This window comes from Passer domesticus, chromosome 13 (assembly GCF_036417665.1).
Source record: "Passer domesticus isolate bPasDom1 chromosome 13, bPasDom1.hap1, whole genome shotgun sequence".
Taxonomy (NCBI): domain Eukaryota; kingdom Metazoa; phylum Chordata; class Aves; order Passeriformes; family Passeridae; genus Passer; species Passer domesticus.
Genome location: NC_087486.1, coordinates 18,445,565 through 18,464,193, shown reverse-complemented (window position 1 = coordinate 18,464,193; position 18,629 = coordinate 18,445,565). Strand labels below are relative to the sequence as shown.

At 43.4% G+C, this 18,629-nt stretch overlaps 1 protein-coding gene across 4 annotated transcripts in view; it reads right to left on the bottom strand.

Annotated features, from left to right (window-relative positions):
• Positions 1-18,629, bottom strand: part of FBXW11 (F-box and WD repeat domain containing 11) — a 57,314-nt gene that overhangs the window by 26,899 nt on the left and 11,786 nt on the right. For 2 of the 4 annotated variants that reach the window (XM_064387396.1, XM_064387395.1), the window contains one exon: positions 14,692-14,793. The exons of the other annotated variants lie outside the window; for them this stretch is intronic. In XM_064387396.1, coding sequence (XP_064243466.1) covers positions 14,692-14,742 — 51 coding nt within the window. In that variant the 5' untranslated portion in view covers positions 14,743-14,793. The remainder of the gene's footprint in view (positions 1-14,691; positions 14,794-18,629) is intronic. 4 annotated transcript variants of the gene reach the window in all.

Sequence of the window (18,629 nt, the reverse complement as noted above, 5' to 3'; positions counted from 1 at the left end):
TCCAACCAGCTGTCATTCCTTAATTAGTCAGCCTGGAGTAAGTGCTCTCCATCCCTACTGGGAACGGCAGCCACAGCCAAGAGATAACAATGGGTCCAAGCTGGGATGTTTTGTTGCTGCCTCACAGTTGTTAAAACCCGACTGAATCGAGTTACACTGAGCAAAGCCCCAGCCTCCATTTCCACTGACTGTAACCAGAAATGGCAGTAAAATTCACACATTGCTCCACAAGCTGGGCAAGTTTAAAAGCTCATTTCCTGGAGATTTGTATCCCACATTCCTTGCTTAGTCCCACAGACACTTGAGGCTCTCCTTAGTCTTTCTGTTCCACAACACCTCAAGTTTATGGGATTTCTATGGGGTGCAGAAAACAGTGGCAAAAACAGCTTCACAAGTTACTTGGAGAGAAAGAGGTTCTGACAAGCCTAATTACATTGAGATAATTCCCTTTGGAGATTATGAAAAGCTTCCGAAATAGAACTATGAAAGATCCCCAAAGGCAAAGATATTGTAGGTATTCTAAAACTCCATAAATCACAGTTTCAATTAAGATCCTTGGATACCGGGCAGCAGCTGATGTCTCAAGTACAGCAGTTTTACAGACGTGAGGTTGTGAGGGGCAAAAGCACTCCATGTTTTCCTGCAGGCGAGTGGCACTGCAAGGCTCCCCTCCCTCAGCAGGTGCAGGAAAAGCTGCACCTTTTCCAGCAGAAATCCACCAAACCTGGACAGGCTGCTCCAGATTTCCAGCAGGCTGCTTTTAGCCTGGGCTGCATGGGCTCTGGGAGTGCCTTGAGTCACTAAATTGCCTGGGCAGGGGAACAGCCCAGTGCAGCTTTGTTCTGCAGCCACTGTGAGCTCCAGTATCAGGAGAGCAATTATGGAAGCGACAGCAGGAAATCCTGGGAACTGGGGCAGGACACATGAGTTTCAGCACTGACCAAGGCTCACAACACTGCTAAGTTTCTCTGGTGATAATAAAGCTTTCCCTGACAAAGGATTCACAGGATACAGAGGATGGATGGACAAAACAAGACAACAGCTATGTTGCCTTGAAAAAAAGAAAAGAGTCTTAAGTTTGAGATTTAATGAAAGGAAAAGGAAGTAAGAACTTCTATGTCTCAGTGCCCTTGAATCTGTACCAGTAATTCCCATCTCAGTTAAAGACCCAGCCAAGTCTTCAACAGTCTAACTTTTCACAAGATTCCCACTCTCTGGAAAAAACCATCAGGAAATTTCAGTTAAAGTTACAAAATAAGCGAAACCAAGTAAAACAATTCAGCTAAACAGGTTCTGATGTCCTTTAGCAAACCACATCTGACTCTGAAGAAGCTGAAGAACCAACACAAAATAATTAATACATACTTGGATAGATACCTCAGAGTCAAACTCTGCAGGTGGAGTAGACAGCACTGGAGCTTCAATCCCCTCCTGAACCCAGCTCTGCCACACAGAGACTGCTGGAGGTCCCAGCACACACTTCCCAGGGCAAGTGAGGAATCTGCCACCCTCTGGGACAGCTGGAGCCAGCAGCAAGGGAGGAAGCTGGGCTGCCATCTGCACCAGCTAAAAGTGATGAGCACATGCCCCTCATGGCTTCCTGCTTTTAATAGAGCCAGAAACTGCCAAAGGCTTCAGAGCATTTCCAAAGGGAAGTGAGCCTCTCCATGGGGAGAAATGGACAACATTTGCTAACCCAGGAACCTGGAAAACTATGTTTATTAACAGTATCTTGATACTTAATCAGGGATAAGAGGGGATTTTCCTCTTCTATGGAGAGGCTCTTAGTAAAAATGTCCTGAAGCACAAATATGAAATTAATTTGGAGAACCCCTAACCTAGACTGCACAAGATGGGAATGAACCTCTCTCACTGGAAGGACCAAACCCTTCCTTCTCACGCTCCTCAAGACCTGTCTGTGAAGAAATGCAAAAATCCAGATGTCCCAAGTTCCACTGGCCTCCTTGGCCCCAGGGACAGCTGGTTGTCCACAAACATGAAGGTTCATTCTGCTGACCATGGCCATATCTGTATTTGATGTCTGTATTAGTAACTGCTTGTTTCAGCTTAAACTAAACTATTTATGCAGGCACTGAGGACCTGCACGAATTAGGCTGAACATGCTTCAATTCTTACCTAGCTTGCTGATCTCCCAGTTGCCAGGTTTTATTTTAGTGCAGCTATTGCTGGAAGTTCAGACAAAAATATACTTAAAATACTTAAAGAGTCTACCAAGAGCCAACAGCTGAAGGCAAAATTAGAAAAAAATCCCTCATAACTGAAAATAGGGCATCAGTTTTTATTTGGCCTCTGACTAACTACCAGAAAGTTTAAAGGAAGACATGCTGAATTCAGCATCACAGTTCCTCAGTTTGTGTTTCAAGCTGCTACAAACTAAAGTTTGACCACAAGTTATAGATGGTAAGCTTTTGGAACATACCTAATACTCTTCCATACCCCAGTTTGACACCTCTCAAGGGTTTGCTTTGCAAAGTTTTGGTCAGAGCAATGTTTCCCAAAACTAGAACTGCCAGCTCTCGCTGCTGCTCAGAGAAGGAAAATCTCAAGCCATTCCTCACCTAAATGTTCCAGAACAGTTATTTTTGCAGGCTCCAAAGACAAGCAGCCACTAAGCAGATCACTCTGCTTAACCACCAATGCTTTGATGATTGGCAATTAGTACCACTACATTAATTTTGTTTCAAGAGTATCAGTCCTCACCTTAAACTCATTACAAACTAACTTGCTGATCTTGCATATAGATATTAAAAAAAAAAAATGCATAAACCTGTGTATCTCTGAGTATTCAGTATGTCTGACTTCACATGAAACTAATAAAATCATGTAAATAATCTCTCTCCATGTCTCTAGTCACTCTCCCTTCAGCTCCTGGAAGGCCAGAATTAAATCTCCTCGGAGCCTTCTCTTCTCCAGACTGAACAATCCCAGTTTCCTCAGCCTTTCCTCATGGAAGAATTGCTCCATCCCTCTGATCACCCTGGGGTCCCTCAGAAGTCAGGTCAGCATGGGCAGTGCCCAGAGTCACAGCACATAACTTGTTTTGAAACTGAAATTACACATGAAAATGCTCAGGAGCTCAGGATTACTTTTCTGATCCAATTCCATGAAACACTAAGCAAGGACTCCAAGGACTCACTGCACCAGTGAGCCTTTGGTGATGGCACATCCTTTTACAGGCACCTGTGTGCCCAAACTGCAGCCTGAGCCTGCCTGGCAGGGCAGGAATTCAATCCTTACCCCAGCCTTTGAAGATGATGATGGAGACTTGTAACAGCAAAAATCACTCTGGGGCTTTTACAACTTCTGAAATAATGTATTACATGTTCTCAGAAAGATTTACTTCAAAAATATTCACTGACTGACTGTTAGTTCAACGTAGGTTGTCATAAGAAACAAAACAATTGCACTTCTGTCCAAGTTCACAGCTATTTTCCAGCATGCTTCCATTTCCATGCAGCAAGCTGATGTCACCAGAAAAACAATGTAATTACTGCAGTCCCAAGAGACATCCAGTGGGGGTTTGGTTTGGTTGGGTTTTAAATATGCAGTAACTGGTTAGTTCTTAAGGACATCCTTACCTCAACAGGTACTGCAGAATCACATTAACAACACCTTCCTTACAGAACTGTTTCAAAGACACCCTAAACTCACTTAATGTTCTGAGTGTCTGGAGTAAAGAGTCAGTAACCCAAACCTGCCTGTACCCATCCTATACAAACAGGTTGTATTTACAAGGACAATGAGCAGGGAATTGTGTAATTGTAGCAATTTGATGACTCATCCTGCACCACTCCAGCACCAAAGCACGGCCTGCAAAACTCGCACATGGTGCAAACCCTCATGCTGGATGGAAAACCAGAGCCCAAACACAGAAAAACCACTCTCTGTCCACCTGCCCTTCTGACAGAGAGCACCACTGATGCAGGAGAAATAGCAAAAGCAATTGGCACTTCAGCCAGGCCAGGGCTGGGGGCTAAGGTGCCCACATGCTCAGCCAGGGGGAAATTTAACAACAGTAATAATAATAATAATAATAATAATAATAATAATAATAATAATAATAATAATAATAATCTCCCAACTTGCGCTAGAGCAGCCAGCAATAAGAGGAGCCAGCAAGGCTCCCTGCAAAGCCTCACCTGAGACTCACCCACAGGAAAACTGGATTAATTTGCCCAGCCCAACAGGAGCTTTAATTCCACCTTCAGCCTAGAGTGGTGTTTGTTTTCAGGCGTCTCAGTTCATGCCTTTTGCTGTCCAGTCACTCAGCATTCCTTGGCAGACACTGACAAGTGCAGGAATCCCAACCCACTCCTGCCAGAGCAGCAAATCTTAATACTCAAATTGTGTATCAAAGCAGTCATCAAGCTAATCACTGACATCACTGATAACACTTGCAATCACTTGCCTAAAACATCTCACAATTAACTTTCACTACCCTACAGGCCAAATACCTCAAAAGACAAATCCTTTCTGCCTGTGAATAACTTTTGTTAACAGTAAAATATTTAAACCAGAACCATGGCCCTGACAAACGGGCTGTAAGAAGGTACACAGATGTCAGGAGCAAGGTATTGGTTTGCTTTTTCAACTAAAATTTTTAAATTAAGAGAAATTACACAAATTCTCAGCTACAATTATTAGCAGTAGTTTTGCACTAATGGTTCATTTTCCACATAAACTTATTTAGGTAGAATCTGCACTTTCAATCTTAATCCGTCCCAAAGTAGAAGAGTTTTTCCTCTGTACTTTTAAAACTCAGGGCAAACTTCAAACCATGTCACTTACACAGCAAACTCACTGAAAGTTCTGAAGGAAAATCAGAGCTCAAGTTTTTAAAGCTTTGACTACACTATGTTACATACTTGTCCAGAACATCTGCACCTGTAACTGTATCAAAAGCTACTCCAAACAACTGGATTTTGTTAGGCAGTTAGGAGGATTAGGTATGTCAAGGGATTTTGGGGATTTTTTTTTTATATAATGAAAACATTAAGTCATATTTACTACCTTAGAAACTGTCTCAATGTCTAGTAAAGAGCCACTTTAGCTTTTATTTCCTGTATTAAAGAAGCATCCAAAAAAGAAAACTTGAAGGGAAAACACTGGCTTAAGATTATCACAGCTTTACTTCCTTTTAGAGCAGATGCAAAGAGACCTCTTCAAATCCACTCATCTCATCATTTATAGGACTTGTAAAAGGAAAACAAACTATTTAAAGTTGCGTTTGAGTGCTGACTGCTGAGATTAGTACATCTGACCCAGGGTTGAGCACAGAACAGCAGCTGAATTCCAGGGCTCCAGGAGCAGCCAAGGCACTCCAGAAGCAGCTGATGCATCCCTGCAACACCCAACTGCACCATCAGCACTGCTGTTCCACAGCCCAGAACATGCCCATCCCCTCCTACAAGCTCTGCCATTGCCATGGAGCATCCTTTCCAAAACCCAGGGGCTGTATGGACACCTCCACACCAGGACAAGGCAAAATCAAATTCCAAAAGCTCCAGAAGTTGGACGGTTTTCTCTATGCCACATTCATGGGTAAACAAGGCAGAAGACAGCACTCTGCCCCACAGAATTAATAAATGTTAATAGTATTCCAGATTAAAGGTAGGATAAGTAACATCTGGGAAGCAAATTTCAGGCTAAACTAGTAATTAGATCAGTTCAAATTCATCAAAAATAAATTAGCTTCTGTTAAGATTAACTACACATTTGCAATTTGGCTGCGTGGTGCAAAGTTAAAATACTTGAAAGGTTATTCCTGGTTTCCCAGAGGGAATTTAGGTTCAGATCTCTCCTGCTGTGTCCATATCAAACTAAAGGGAGTTACCTCAAATTGCCAGCTCAAAGCACAACTCTCAGCACGAGGGGTTTGAAGAGCTGTGAGAGCAGGGGACACTCAAGGGCCTCAGACACTGCAAAACTTTAAGCAGGTTTTGAACAGGCTTCTATACAAACTTTTGCAGTGAAAACTACACAAAGGTTACTCAAAGCCACTGGACAGTCTGAAATACTAAACCGGCAGTAACCCTCAATTATTCATCTTTTGCAAAACAGAAGGTATTTCCACACAAAAGAAATACAGAAAAAGCAGCCACCACAAAGAAAATTCAATAAAACTGCAGCCTAGAACCAGTGAGCTACTCCAAGAAAGACTCCTGTTGGAAGCTCAGTTGTTTCCTCCAGAGATGTAGAGCAGTGTATTCCAGACTTGGCAGCTCACGGAAGTGGATCAATCTTCACAACACCTCAGGAAACTCTAATCACTCACTAATTGTCTGAAACACAAGCTTTTGTTTATGCACAAGTTCAGTGTGGGTTTGGAACTGCTAATATCCAAGCAACCCAGAACGTGGAGAAAATGTTATCTCCACAAGGGCTGCAGCCTAACTGCAGCTAAAGAAAAGGGCCTTCAGTAATACAAGTTGTAAAAAAAATACTCAAATAATTTTTTTTTAAATATCAGCCCAGCCTTGCCTGGGGATAGACAAGCACTCTGCACTCGAGTGCTGATTTTATCTGGCTTTTCAAAGGCATGTGCAATTGCATAATTTAGATTTCACATGATTTATATAATGGATGGTAAATGTTCCTGACCTGGAAGGTCAGCACCACTTCTATCTCTACAACTTCAAGATCCAGTTAATGAAGACAAAAGCACCTCACTGTAAGACTCTACAGCACAGGATCTGAGAACAGCAGGAACAGCTGCCCCACATCTCAGGTTCCTGGGTTGGCAAGATTATTTTCAATCCACACTACATAATCAGTGCCTTGTGTCACAGCACAGCTTCTTGTGTGAGAGAGAGCAGAGCTGTGGCACAGGGCAAACCAAAGCCAGGACCAGCTGACACCTTGTGCACCCCAACCCCAGGCCTGTGCCCACGGGCAGTGCCAGCAGAATCCCTTCCCCAGGGCCTGGGCAGGATGGCAGTGAAGAAGGAAAGCTGCTGGCCCTCACTTCTGAACCCAGGGACAGTCCCAGAGAGTCCCAGCTCTGCTTCCGACAGCAGACTCATAGTCTGAAGGCTTTGGGAAGGGCAACTCTGGAGTCAGCAAGGCTGAAAATAGAATTTCACAGATACTTCAGGACAACACAAATCAGTTACAGCATTGTTCTCTGGCAACAAAGTCACCTCAAACTTCTCAGGAATCCCAAATCCACTTGGAAGCAGCAGAAGACCACCCTGCACCACAAAGCCAAGCCTTTCTGCAGCGAGGACCATTTTGCCACAGAAATATTACACAGAGGAGTAAAAACCTCACTTTATAGTTCCTTCTTTCCCTGCTGCAGCACTCGCTCCAGCCCTGCCAGATGGGGATTGGTACAATTGGCTCAATCTCCTGCTGTGTCTGCAGCCAGCTGCACTACTCTTGACTCCAATGCCCGCCTTGATGCATTTGGATTCTCCCACCATTTCAAAGGATCACAAGAAACCAACCATCTATGTAAAGACTATTAAATGTCAGTCTTGAAGGCCCACAAAACAACTCATCCGATGCAAATCAAAGAGGCTCAAGGAAAGCTGGGAATGGGCAGCCTACTAAGCACCCAGGAGTCTGTCACTTGGAAGGGTAAGTGTCCTTTTGATGGTGACTCAGAGTGGCACCATCAGTATCAGCAAAACCATCAACACTGGTACTCACACAGCACTGAATTCCCTGAGCAAGGAACCCACCCTCCTGCCAGGGGGGTCTGATGAGGAGTCTGCAGTGCAAAGACACTGCACAAATGTAGTTTCAACCTTGGTGAGAAATACTTGATTATACATTTCTGCTTCCTAGAAAATTCCTCTGTGGGAAAGAGACAAGACCTGCAAGGAAGAGGACTGTCACACACACCCAGAACAGATTGCCTTGCATCCCCTCCTCTCCTTGGGCAGATTTCCCTCCTCCACTCCTCCCAGCACGAGCATGGCACTGCCAGAAGGCAGGCAGGGAGCAAGGCACATTCCTTAACACATTTCTTTCCACCATAACAGGATCAGAGAGAGAAAAAAAAATCCTCTCTTCCACAGGAGACTGAGAAAGCATCAACACGAGGCTGTGGCTAACAGCATCCCTTCTGCAGACACCTCAGAGGAGCCATCAGAAATAACAGCTCCTGCCCACCACTTGTGAAATCTCTCAGGCTTAGTGGGACTGTGTTGTGCTTTCTGAGGGACACAATTAATGTCTGACATTGCACTCACTGTTGCAGCTCTGATCAACGGGCACAGGATTTGCCAAGGCAAGGACCAGTACCGTGTGGTGATCCATGAAGAACCTGCCTCCACAGGGACTGACCCTGACCAGTGTGGAGTGGACAGACTGGGATCTCTGAGTGGAACAGGAGAGAAACACAAAAAGGCAGGCCAGCAAGTCACCCAAGGAGTAAGGACTGGATCTCTAAGCTCCCATGACGTGCTGTGTTCAGAAGTCTCTTCTGCAGCAGCAGCTTAGTGATCTAGCTCAGAGGCACTCATTTTACCACTTCCACCTCATCTGGCTCACAGACCAGTGGTTAAGTCAATTACTGACTTCTGAATATTGGCAACTTCTGAAGAGAACTCCACGATGACAGAACTCCCCACCAAGAGGAGCAGGCTCCTGAAAGTGGTCACTCTTCTGTTCAAGCACACTTGGCAGCTTGGGGACGAAGTGTATGACCTTTAATGCTCTCCAAAAACCACTGAAAACAACAAAGTCCAAAAAAAGTACTCATGTGTATCAGGTTGTTTGTAGCAGCAAAACTCTTTTCCCAGAAGCAGAAAGGTCAGTGCTTGGCAGCACCCAAATGGTGCCAGCCAGAGGAGGCCACCACAGGCGACCCCAATGCGCCACGAGGTTTCACAGGCTGCTCCCCCCTCTTGCTGACCACGGGGAATACAGCTGGAATCCACACCCCCCTTTTGCTGATCACAGGGAATACAGCTGGAATCCTCAGCAGGAGCCAGCTCCAAGCGACAGATGCACATCATGTCCCAGGAAAATCAGGAACCAAAACTCACAGATATTTACTCCATTTTGCTGGTTCTCACACATCAGGGACACATTTCTGCTCCTCAGCTGAGGAAAGGAAACAGCAGAGCTCTGGCTCAGAGCTCAGTCCTGGAATTCACTCCAGTAAATAACTCACTTCCATTTCCAAACAAACACTATGAACTGACCCAAGACAGAGAAGGTCCCTTCTTGCCCCCAAGAATGAACAGGCTCAGTTAAAAACTAAAGTCATAAAGCCCAAAGCACTCAGGTATACATGAAGGACACCAGAGAAATGCTTATGAGAACCCTTCCCTTTGGAGAATAAATCATGCTTGGAAAAAGTCATCCCTGCATTTCACATTTCCCCATCCTCCTGGTCAGGTGTCTGGATCCAGCACTAAGCAGTGGCTGGCCACACCACCTGGAAGCACCACAAGAAGCTGCTGTGACTGTAATGGATTTCCAGACTGCATCCAGAGTGCTCATCCCAGTTCAAGCTCTCCAAAGGAAACAGGCTGGGATATGGTGGAGACGACAAGAATGGCCAAGCACTGAAGCACCAGGGGGAATAAAATGCAACCCTTTGCAAATGCCTGCAGTATGTGCAACTGCCACCAAACCGAGCTGTTGGATCAGGCCTCAAAATCTGTGACACCCACACTGAGAACTAAAAAAGAAAAGTTATTACAAGAAACCGCTGAAAACAAACCCCAAACTGGTGTTACTTTTCACTGAGAGGAGATTTCAGCCAGAAGGAACCACACTGGAAAGCACTGCTGCTGATTACCAGAAGGAAAACTGGCCATTTTTACCTCAGATTTAGGGACTGGGGAATCCAGGCCATCCCCTGCCCACACTGCCCCCAGACCCACCATGGGTAGTTTTAATTGCTTCTACACTGCTGGCCTTGGTTTGAAAGCTCTGTGTCTCTGAAAAGTCTGTTTAAACACAGGGAACAAGCACAAATATTTCAGACATTGGAGAGAACATTCTGTTCCTTTAAAGAAAAGGAATCAAATATGTATTTCTTTTTAATGGAACTGTTGGACTTGTTCCAAAAAGAAATGGTAACAGTTCCACTGTTTTGAGGCAAAATACCAGAAAACATGTCAAAGAGGTATTTGTAAATGACTTCAGACCCAACAGAAGCAGCAAAGCAGTTGTCTGGTTATGACAACTCATTTCAACAGCTGCAGAGAATAACATTTCCAAAGGGATGCAGGCTCCAGAGCGACAGGCTACTCATCATCTCCCATTTGTGATTTCATGCTCTGGAGGAGAAGGTTTGAGTAGAGCCCATCTCCAGCACTCTGTGGTTTTAAGAAAACTGCATCATGTCTGTGCCTGAATTTGTACTGGGAAAAGAGGATGAAGTAATTTTTATGTTCAATTCTTAGCTTTCAACTACAAGTTTTTCCAACTACCCTTTCTGTTGTTGTGCTTCCCTCTGATATCAGAATAGGAACATCAACAGAAGCTCAAAATCAGTAAAGAAAAACAAAGAGAAGTTTAAGCAAGTTAATGCTAAATCGTAACATCAATAAATAAAAATATAAACTTCCTTCTCAAAACTTGTGTTTAAAATGAAAGAAGAGAGATTTATGTTAGCTACCCAGCTCAGAGCACTGAGAGCCACCTCCCGGGATGGAGACTCCATGAAAAGGAAAATGCAGATCCAGGAGCACTCTGGAGCTGGACACCCCGTTGGACAGAAGGCAAGGATGAAGGACAGGAAAGCCAGAGGTGCTGCCCCAATCCTCCAGAGTCCTTGGGAGAATGGGTTTGGAGGAGTCAGGGAAGACTCAAGTCTGGAAAAGCCACTGTGTGAACTTTAAGATCTGGCCTGTGGAGGAACAAGCTGAGATCTCCCACTGGCAGCTCGGGAAGTGAGACACTTCTTGTTCCTGCAGTGAATGAACTCTTTTAAAGCTTCCAGGCCACACAGCCCATGTCTGAACACAGAGGAAAGAGGAGCAGGCCACTGCATGCAATTAAGCTGAAAACTTCAAGCATAGATGGAAAGGTGTAAGAAAGAGCCTTTTCCAAGAACCCCAAAGACCTTGGGAGGGTGTAAATAAGCCCAAAAACACCTAAGTGGAGTTGTAAAAGAGAGATAGAATTATTTTTTTTAAAAAACAGAGGTGGAAGAAAAGCATAACTAAAGACAAGGAAGAAACTTGGTGGGGCAATATTTGGTTACTGTGTTAATTTAATTTATATCTCTCTAATAATTCATTTCCCAAGACTTATTTCATCACCTCCTACATTATGCAATAATTCAAAGTGATGCCTGGGCTCTTATCTTCTGTTGCTTAATGAGCAGTGCTCACATCACACTGGAGATGTTTACTCACAGAGCCCAGAACCCTGCCTGTCTCTGCCTGGCAGCCCTGCTGGAGCCACTTCCCAAATCAGCACCACAAAACACACTCAAAACCCTGCTGTGCTCCAAGGATGAAGCCATGGAAGGTGCTGTATCCACAGGGTTGCATCACACACCTGTTAACAGAACCAGTTTCTCTAAAGACCTAAACAAAAATTTTGGTTTTAATCTTGCAGAGAAATCCATATCAAAGCAAACGAAAACAGGAGCTACTGTACTGTGTTCATGTACAAAAACATCATTAAAGGTAACTAAGCAGTAAAAAATAAGGCCTTGTAGCAGTTTCAAGTATTATGAACTGGCACTTAATATGTACTTCTCCATGCAACAGAAACAAGTGTTAAGCATCACTGACTTTATTTCCTAATAATATCAATTAAACCGAAAGCCAGTGTAGATGAGAAGAAACGTCAAGTACCAGAAATAGGAATATTTTTTTTTAAATAAATTACCTATTTCTCTTCTGCATTCACTAACAGCTCACAGAATGCATAAGGCAAATATTTCTCCAGTAAACCGCAGGGTTTCAAATACTATGAGGGTATTTTACTGCACAAGGAAAAGCACAGAATACACACCCAGATTGAGAACTGCAACACCTCCCCCATCCATGGGCAGAGGGGATTTGCTGAAATGCTACAGCTTGATTTTAAACAGCTGTGTTAGGTTTGATGGTTGTTAACAACCTCACAGAAGGGCAGAGCAAACCTAATCCCTGCTTTCTTCCTTTAGGCGGATGGCAGGTGACTGCTGAAGCCTCAAGGTTTGAAAAAGCCCCAGGACTGGGTAAGAGCTTCCTGAATGCAGCGGCGACAGCTAGCCTCTAAGACTCTGACTCCCCGGCACGCTCCGGCCGCGCCGCCGGCAGCACTGAGGGGGAAGGACACTCTCCCGCTGGGAGACTTCCTAGGGAGAGTGCTTAAGGCTGAATGCCTTCAGAAGGGCGAGAACCCCCAGAGCCGTTGGAAGAGGAGCTGGGCTGCGACCCACAGGAGAAAGACCGGACCGCGCCGACAGGGAAAACGGGAGGGTTTATTGAAAGTGCGTCGGGCGCGGACAAAAATGCATGCCCGGCAGGGCCTTATAAACAGAATACAATGACCAATCTAAATTTTTGAGAGGAGGGAATAACGCGTAACAAACATCTCGGATCTCCAGTGGGAATAAACTGAGGGTTGAACCCTGACCTCTGGTCCAATCATTCCACGTCCAAGACAGAAGGTTCTGGATGGAAGGGCATGGACACTGAATAACAGACAGGCAGCCAGGGAGGGATTAGGAGAGATAACTCGTAACTGACGGGACAAACAAGAAGAGGGAGAGAGAGAGAGAGAGCCCGGGCAAAACCATAAACAGGAATGGGGGGTACAGGAATAAACCAACTTAAAACTAATGCACCCCTACACCTGAAGAGATTCCCCAAGGCTCCAGAGTGAAGACTGCTCTTCCCCCTTTCTGGCCTGTTCACTGGTTACTCTACACACACCACACACAACAGACATAATCCCAGGTAACTTCCGTGAATCACCAAGAGCTTCTGTATTTCCCTTCCAGCACTTGCTATTAATCATTTCACTCTAACTAATGTCTGCTACAGAACCAAGAGCTCCTGCTACCTGTGCCCCACCTGATTTCTACGTGGGCTTAGAGTTCAGGAAACAATGAAGGGCAAGTCACAGTGCCAAAAATAATAAATTGGGAAAGCAGCTGGTGCCACTTTAGCTTCCAATTTCCCCTTCAGGCATCACTGAGTCACATACCCAAAAAGAGAACTTTTATTTTTCTAAATAATCCTTCACAGACACTTCCAAAAGTCTCAAAGCGTCTTCTGGTTGCAGCTCTACAGAAACAATCAAACCTTAATAAAAAGTCTTTATTTTGGCACAATATTTCACTGAACCATGGAATATCCTGAGCTGGAAGGGACCCACAAGGATCATCAAAGTCCAACCTCCAGCCCTGCAGACACCCCAACAATCCCACCCTGTCAAAATTAGAAGTAGCTTGTAATTATTGCCAAGACAGACACCAAACCTCTGAGACTCTGCCCGGGCATGACTGTAAGCACTCTTCTATAAGCAATGATTTGGCCACGAGACTGTCCATTTCTATAAAACTGAATTATCCATCTAGGAGTTCATCTTGGACATTAGTTCTTGTCATTTCTTTGCATACTATTTCAAAATTAGAAACATAAAGCATTCAAATGGAAAAACATATTTGTATTTTAACAAAATTTTTGAAGGAATTTCTGGTTCTGAAATTCAGATTTGCTGAATTACAAGTGGCCACATTTTGCAGGTGAGAAGAGAGGTTCTGAAATAACTGGTTACTCTCTAAGGTAAGACACTGATGTCCTCCAGTGGCTGACCTCAAATGGAGTGACACAAAACTCAATTGTTCATTATTCATCCACAAAAAACAATTTCTATTAACTACTTATTTTATACACATTAAAGACTTGAACCACTGAATAATACTCTTATGCAAACAGACTAATGTTAAATAATCCTTGTTTTCTGCTAAAAAATGTTACATTTAGAAACATGTTGGGAAGTGCCACACAGTTGCTACACATGTTCAGCATTTTCCTTCCAAGGTAAATACCCTGGGAAAAAATTGTTAACTGGTCCCAAAAGCTCCCTTTCTATCATTTTCAATCCCTCCCAAACCAATGAAGCAGCAATTCCCCATCTGTAAGTTATGCAGGCTTAGCTCCAAGAGCTTACTAGAAGTAAAACAACAGACAACTTAGGATTTAGTGGTTTTCTATGCAGACCAACCCCCCACCCACATCCCTTGTTCTTCACTTCTTAAAAGGTAAAAAAACTGAGTTAACAGGGCAACCCAAAGACCCCAGGACTCCATGCTCACTATTCTGCGCTCAAACACGTGCAAAGACTAAGATAAGGCTACACCCAGGGCCACGCTTAGGAGCAAATAAAATGCTTATCCTTTCTAAATTAAAATCACACAAATATCACAGGCTGGTCAGTTCATTGCAATTTAAGAGAAACGGCAAAGCTCATTTTGTTATTTTTAAGTTAAACGAGAAAGCAAAACGTAGCAGGCAACATGCAGAACTATGCTACTGATATCACAACGTCAGTAAACAGGCAATAAAACACAACAGCTCCCCCCCGGCCCTACTGCACAGAAAGCCCTTAATGAGTCACTCCTACAATGCAGTTAAGTAGAAGATTTCAGAAAAGGATGCACAAAAAACATTTAGCAGACTAAACAATTTGATTAAACAGAGTCCTGAGAGTTTAACACAAGTTCAACAGCATAACATTTACAACAAGAAAGAAGAAAGGCACCTGGAGACATCTGACACTGGGCATGCTCTGCAGGCATCTCAGTGCGCACATGCTCTCTACCAGGTTGGAGCAGCCTAGCCACAAAGACCTTGGCACAGAACACTGCAGGGTGACAAAAAGGAAGGAAGAGAAGAAGCAGTTAGATGCCACAACAAATCACTCAAGGCAGGCAACTCATTAGTATGTTAACGTGGGTACTTATCTATGTTATTTCTACATTAATCACAGTTAGCGGCCAGAGGTAAAATAACCACTGAAGATCCTGTGCAGCAGTCAAGGACAAGCCATCCCTCTGGTCTGGGCTCCTTTTCCCCCTCTGTAACCCCGTGGCTTAGGGACCCAACTGAACGCTTGAACTGACTCCCAGCAGCAGGAGAGTTTTAGTTCACCCACACTGCTGCCCACAGCAGAGCTTCTGGGGCAGAGGCCTCACCCAGCAACCTAGGCTGGCCAAAATCCCTGCCCAGCTGTGCCCTGCACAGTCCCCCTGGGGACAGGAGGCCAGGAGGTGCCATTGGGGTGCAAGGCTTTAGAATCCACCTGGAGGAGCTTTGGGAATTAAGGTTTGGCACTCCCCGCTGTCTCAGCTTTCTCAAACAAACTGTGGTTCTTTATTCTGCACTGGGACAGACAACCTGACAATGGGAGCACATTTTAGAGAGGAACCACGCTTAGCTAAGTTCAAATGACCAAGCTCTGCTTAATCAAGGAATCCTAATGACCTGTGGAAAAATGTTGGAATTATAGTTGAAGATATCCTAAAGCCGAATCATCCCCTGGCTACATTTACTACTCTTCTGCTACCCGAGCTTAACTACCAAATTCCCCACTGCTGACATGAGAAGTTAGGAAAAATCTGGAGAGCCCTTTTGTTTCTTTTCTGAAGCTGAAGAAATGTGATGCAGACAGACTCCCCAAAACTTCTGTAGCTCCCCAATATTATTTCCCAATTCCTTTTAAGGACAGAGCAGTACATACACCCAATAAAGTTAGGGAAAAGGATTCAATTCCTCAGCACCAAGCAGTGCACAAACCCAGCTGCAATATTTGGCTCAGACTGAGCTTTCACTATTTTCCACACAGGCTTCCAATTTAGTCACAATGGACACCAAAACTTTGAAAGAAAAGCCCCACACAGTTCAAAGCTGAAAGTGGAATAACTGGAGGTGAAGCCTCATGGAAAGCAGTTTGTGCCAGGATCGAGGAGGGGGAGAGAGCCCAGAGCACCTAAAGGGTAAAAAACTTTTCTTTGTTTCATATCTTATAAATAAAACAAAAGGAAGACTCATATTTTCATCTCCACGCCAAGGAGAGAAATTACAGCAAAACCAGCACAAGAATGGCCCTAGCAGCACCAAAACACATTGAAATTCCCTCTCTTACCCAGCAGGAAGGTGCTGATTCCACAGGGATGTCCTGTGCTATGCACTTGGAATGGCAAGAGTGGGAGCATGTCTTATGGACAGGGGTAAAAATAGTCATATCTATGTTATATTGTATTATTCTTTCATTAACAGCAAAAGAAACCCATAGTTTTCAATTACTAAAAGTTTTTACAAGTTCATTTAATGCTTAGGGAAATGGGATTTAGCTATAAAATAATTACTCTGCTATGTCTGTCATTATTTTGCACTACTTAACTTTGACATGTCCTCACACCAACACTGGAAATTTAGTTCCCAGGACACTTCTAAGACAGTCAACCAGTGACAACAGGGAAACTACCTTAACTTCAAGAAGACACCAAAAAGAAGAGGGTTTCGTATTTTCAAAAAAGATGGGATGTACTGTCAAAACCCACTGATTGAAGATACACACTTTTATAGGTCTGTTTTTCAAAAATGAGTGTATAATTCAAGAAACTCCCTTTCCAATCTGTTTCATTCTTTGTTCCTATTTAGGACAATATCTTCATGGTGGTTCTGCAACACTGAACCAGCAAAATTCAGGGTATTTCTGCAGGTGTTGATTAAAGCTCAAAAATATTTTTAAACATACAGGCCTGATAAAAAAAGGTCATTTTGCTCACATAACTTCATAAAAGTCATTGATAAAAAACACAGCAAACTCCTCTCCTGAGATGTTCAGATCAGGTGTACAAAGCTGAGTATAATGTTTTTAATGAATCTACAGCTGTAGATGTCCACAAATTATAAGCTAAAAATCTCTGGTTTAGAGGTTATTATGTGGGGGAGTTTAAGAACTACTCTAGCTAAATAAACTGAATTTTAAGTGCTTAAGAGAAAAATGGGTAACTTGAGAACATTTTAAAAAATTTAATTCAAAATGCATTAGACACTGAGGCCATTTCCATGCCAAGGTTAAGCCACACAAAAACCTTTTCACAGCATTATGAAACCCTGCATGAAAGGCTTTACAAAAACTCCCTGGACACTCAGCTGCAGCTCTGCTATTGCACAATGCTACAAATTAAATATTGTGTCCCACTTCACACCAAAACAGGAACGTGCAAATATTTGTGTGCTTCCCTGACATGTTATTGCTTGACCCTGTCATGAATAAAAGCTTAATAATGTTCCAAAGGCTTCACTTTGCACTGGCCCTTCTTTTGCCAGGAGCCCAGGAGGTGCAGCGCTATTTAATAAAGTCTGGGAAGGGGAAAGTGCCAGTGGCCAATGGGCACAGAATTGAATGAGTACACAGAGATCAGAACTGCACAGGTTAAGGTAAAGCCAACTGAAACTCAGATTTTAAGGAATAAGGTAATTAGCAATGCAGAGCTTTAACTGCCTCACATTCAGAGGGCAGTGGATCACCTGGAGGTCCTGTCTGCAGAGTTGAGAGGGGCTTTGAGCCCCAGGGCAAGGAGGGAAGAGACACAGAAACTCTCATTCTGATCACTTCAATGCTTTGCGCTTGCAAAGATTCATACTCTAATTTTATTATTGGATAACTGATGCTAATTCCATGCACAAAGAACTGCTTTGGTGGTCTAGCCCCAGGAATTACATTTCAAGCTTTACATTTCAATCTTAAATCTCAAATTTAAGCAGCCTATACAAAATGCTGTATTCCCAGAGAAACCTGTAAATCCTCAGTAAAAAGGGAAGATGCCTCACTGTCTTTAAAACTCAAATGTTAAGAACTTCTTAAATTAATAGCAAAGCACACAGCAGTGTGCATCCAATAAACCAACTTTGTAGCTGGGAGCTTTTAGGATGGAGGTATAAAAAACACCTCCTTGTGCCCTGAACTATCCAAAGTTTTCCTTCACTCTGAACTTCTCCCAGGTTACAGCACACCTGGTTAAAGCAGTGTAACGCCCAGAAATTGTTTCCTTCAGTGCATCTGATACTGTCACACAGAAATCCTCACACTTTTGTATCCCTTAAAAAAACCCTCACACATTTATCCTCTAAGGCCCATTAAACTACTCAAGAAATGCCTATAGCCTGTATTTCAGATGGAATTAGAACACCTTTGCAACCCAGGCATGGCAATATTGCAGTGTCATAACCAAGAATGACAGCATTTACGTAACCCAAACTTATCCTGCAAGTTTTATAAAATATTAAAATTATGACCTCAGAATTTTTCACTGTGTTCATTTTATTTATACAAGTTAATTTAGGGACTCCAAATTTATTGGTGAGTTTACAGCTTGGGAAATTCTGGTCTTAATGCAAAAATATGCAAAAAAGGTACAACCAAATAACCTCAGCCTTCACTGTCAATTTTTTTCAGATTTTAGCTATAAGAAACTCACATGCTACTCAACACTGGTGACTTCCTGGTTAGTTTACTTTGGCCTGGACCAACACAACTTGTATTTATTTCCACCAGCACTTAATACTGATAATTTTATGGGTAAGTGGTGCTAATTAAACCCCTCTCCATGGCTGGGGGCTCAGTTTAATGCAGCCCAATAGGTGCTCTGAAAAGCCAACTTGGATTTGAGGGCAGTCTGACAGTCTGGG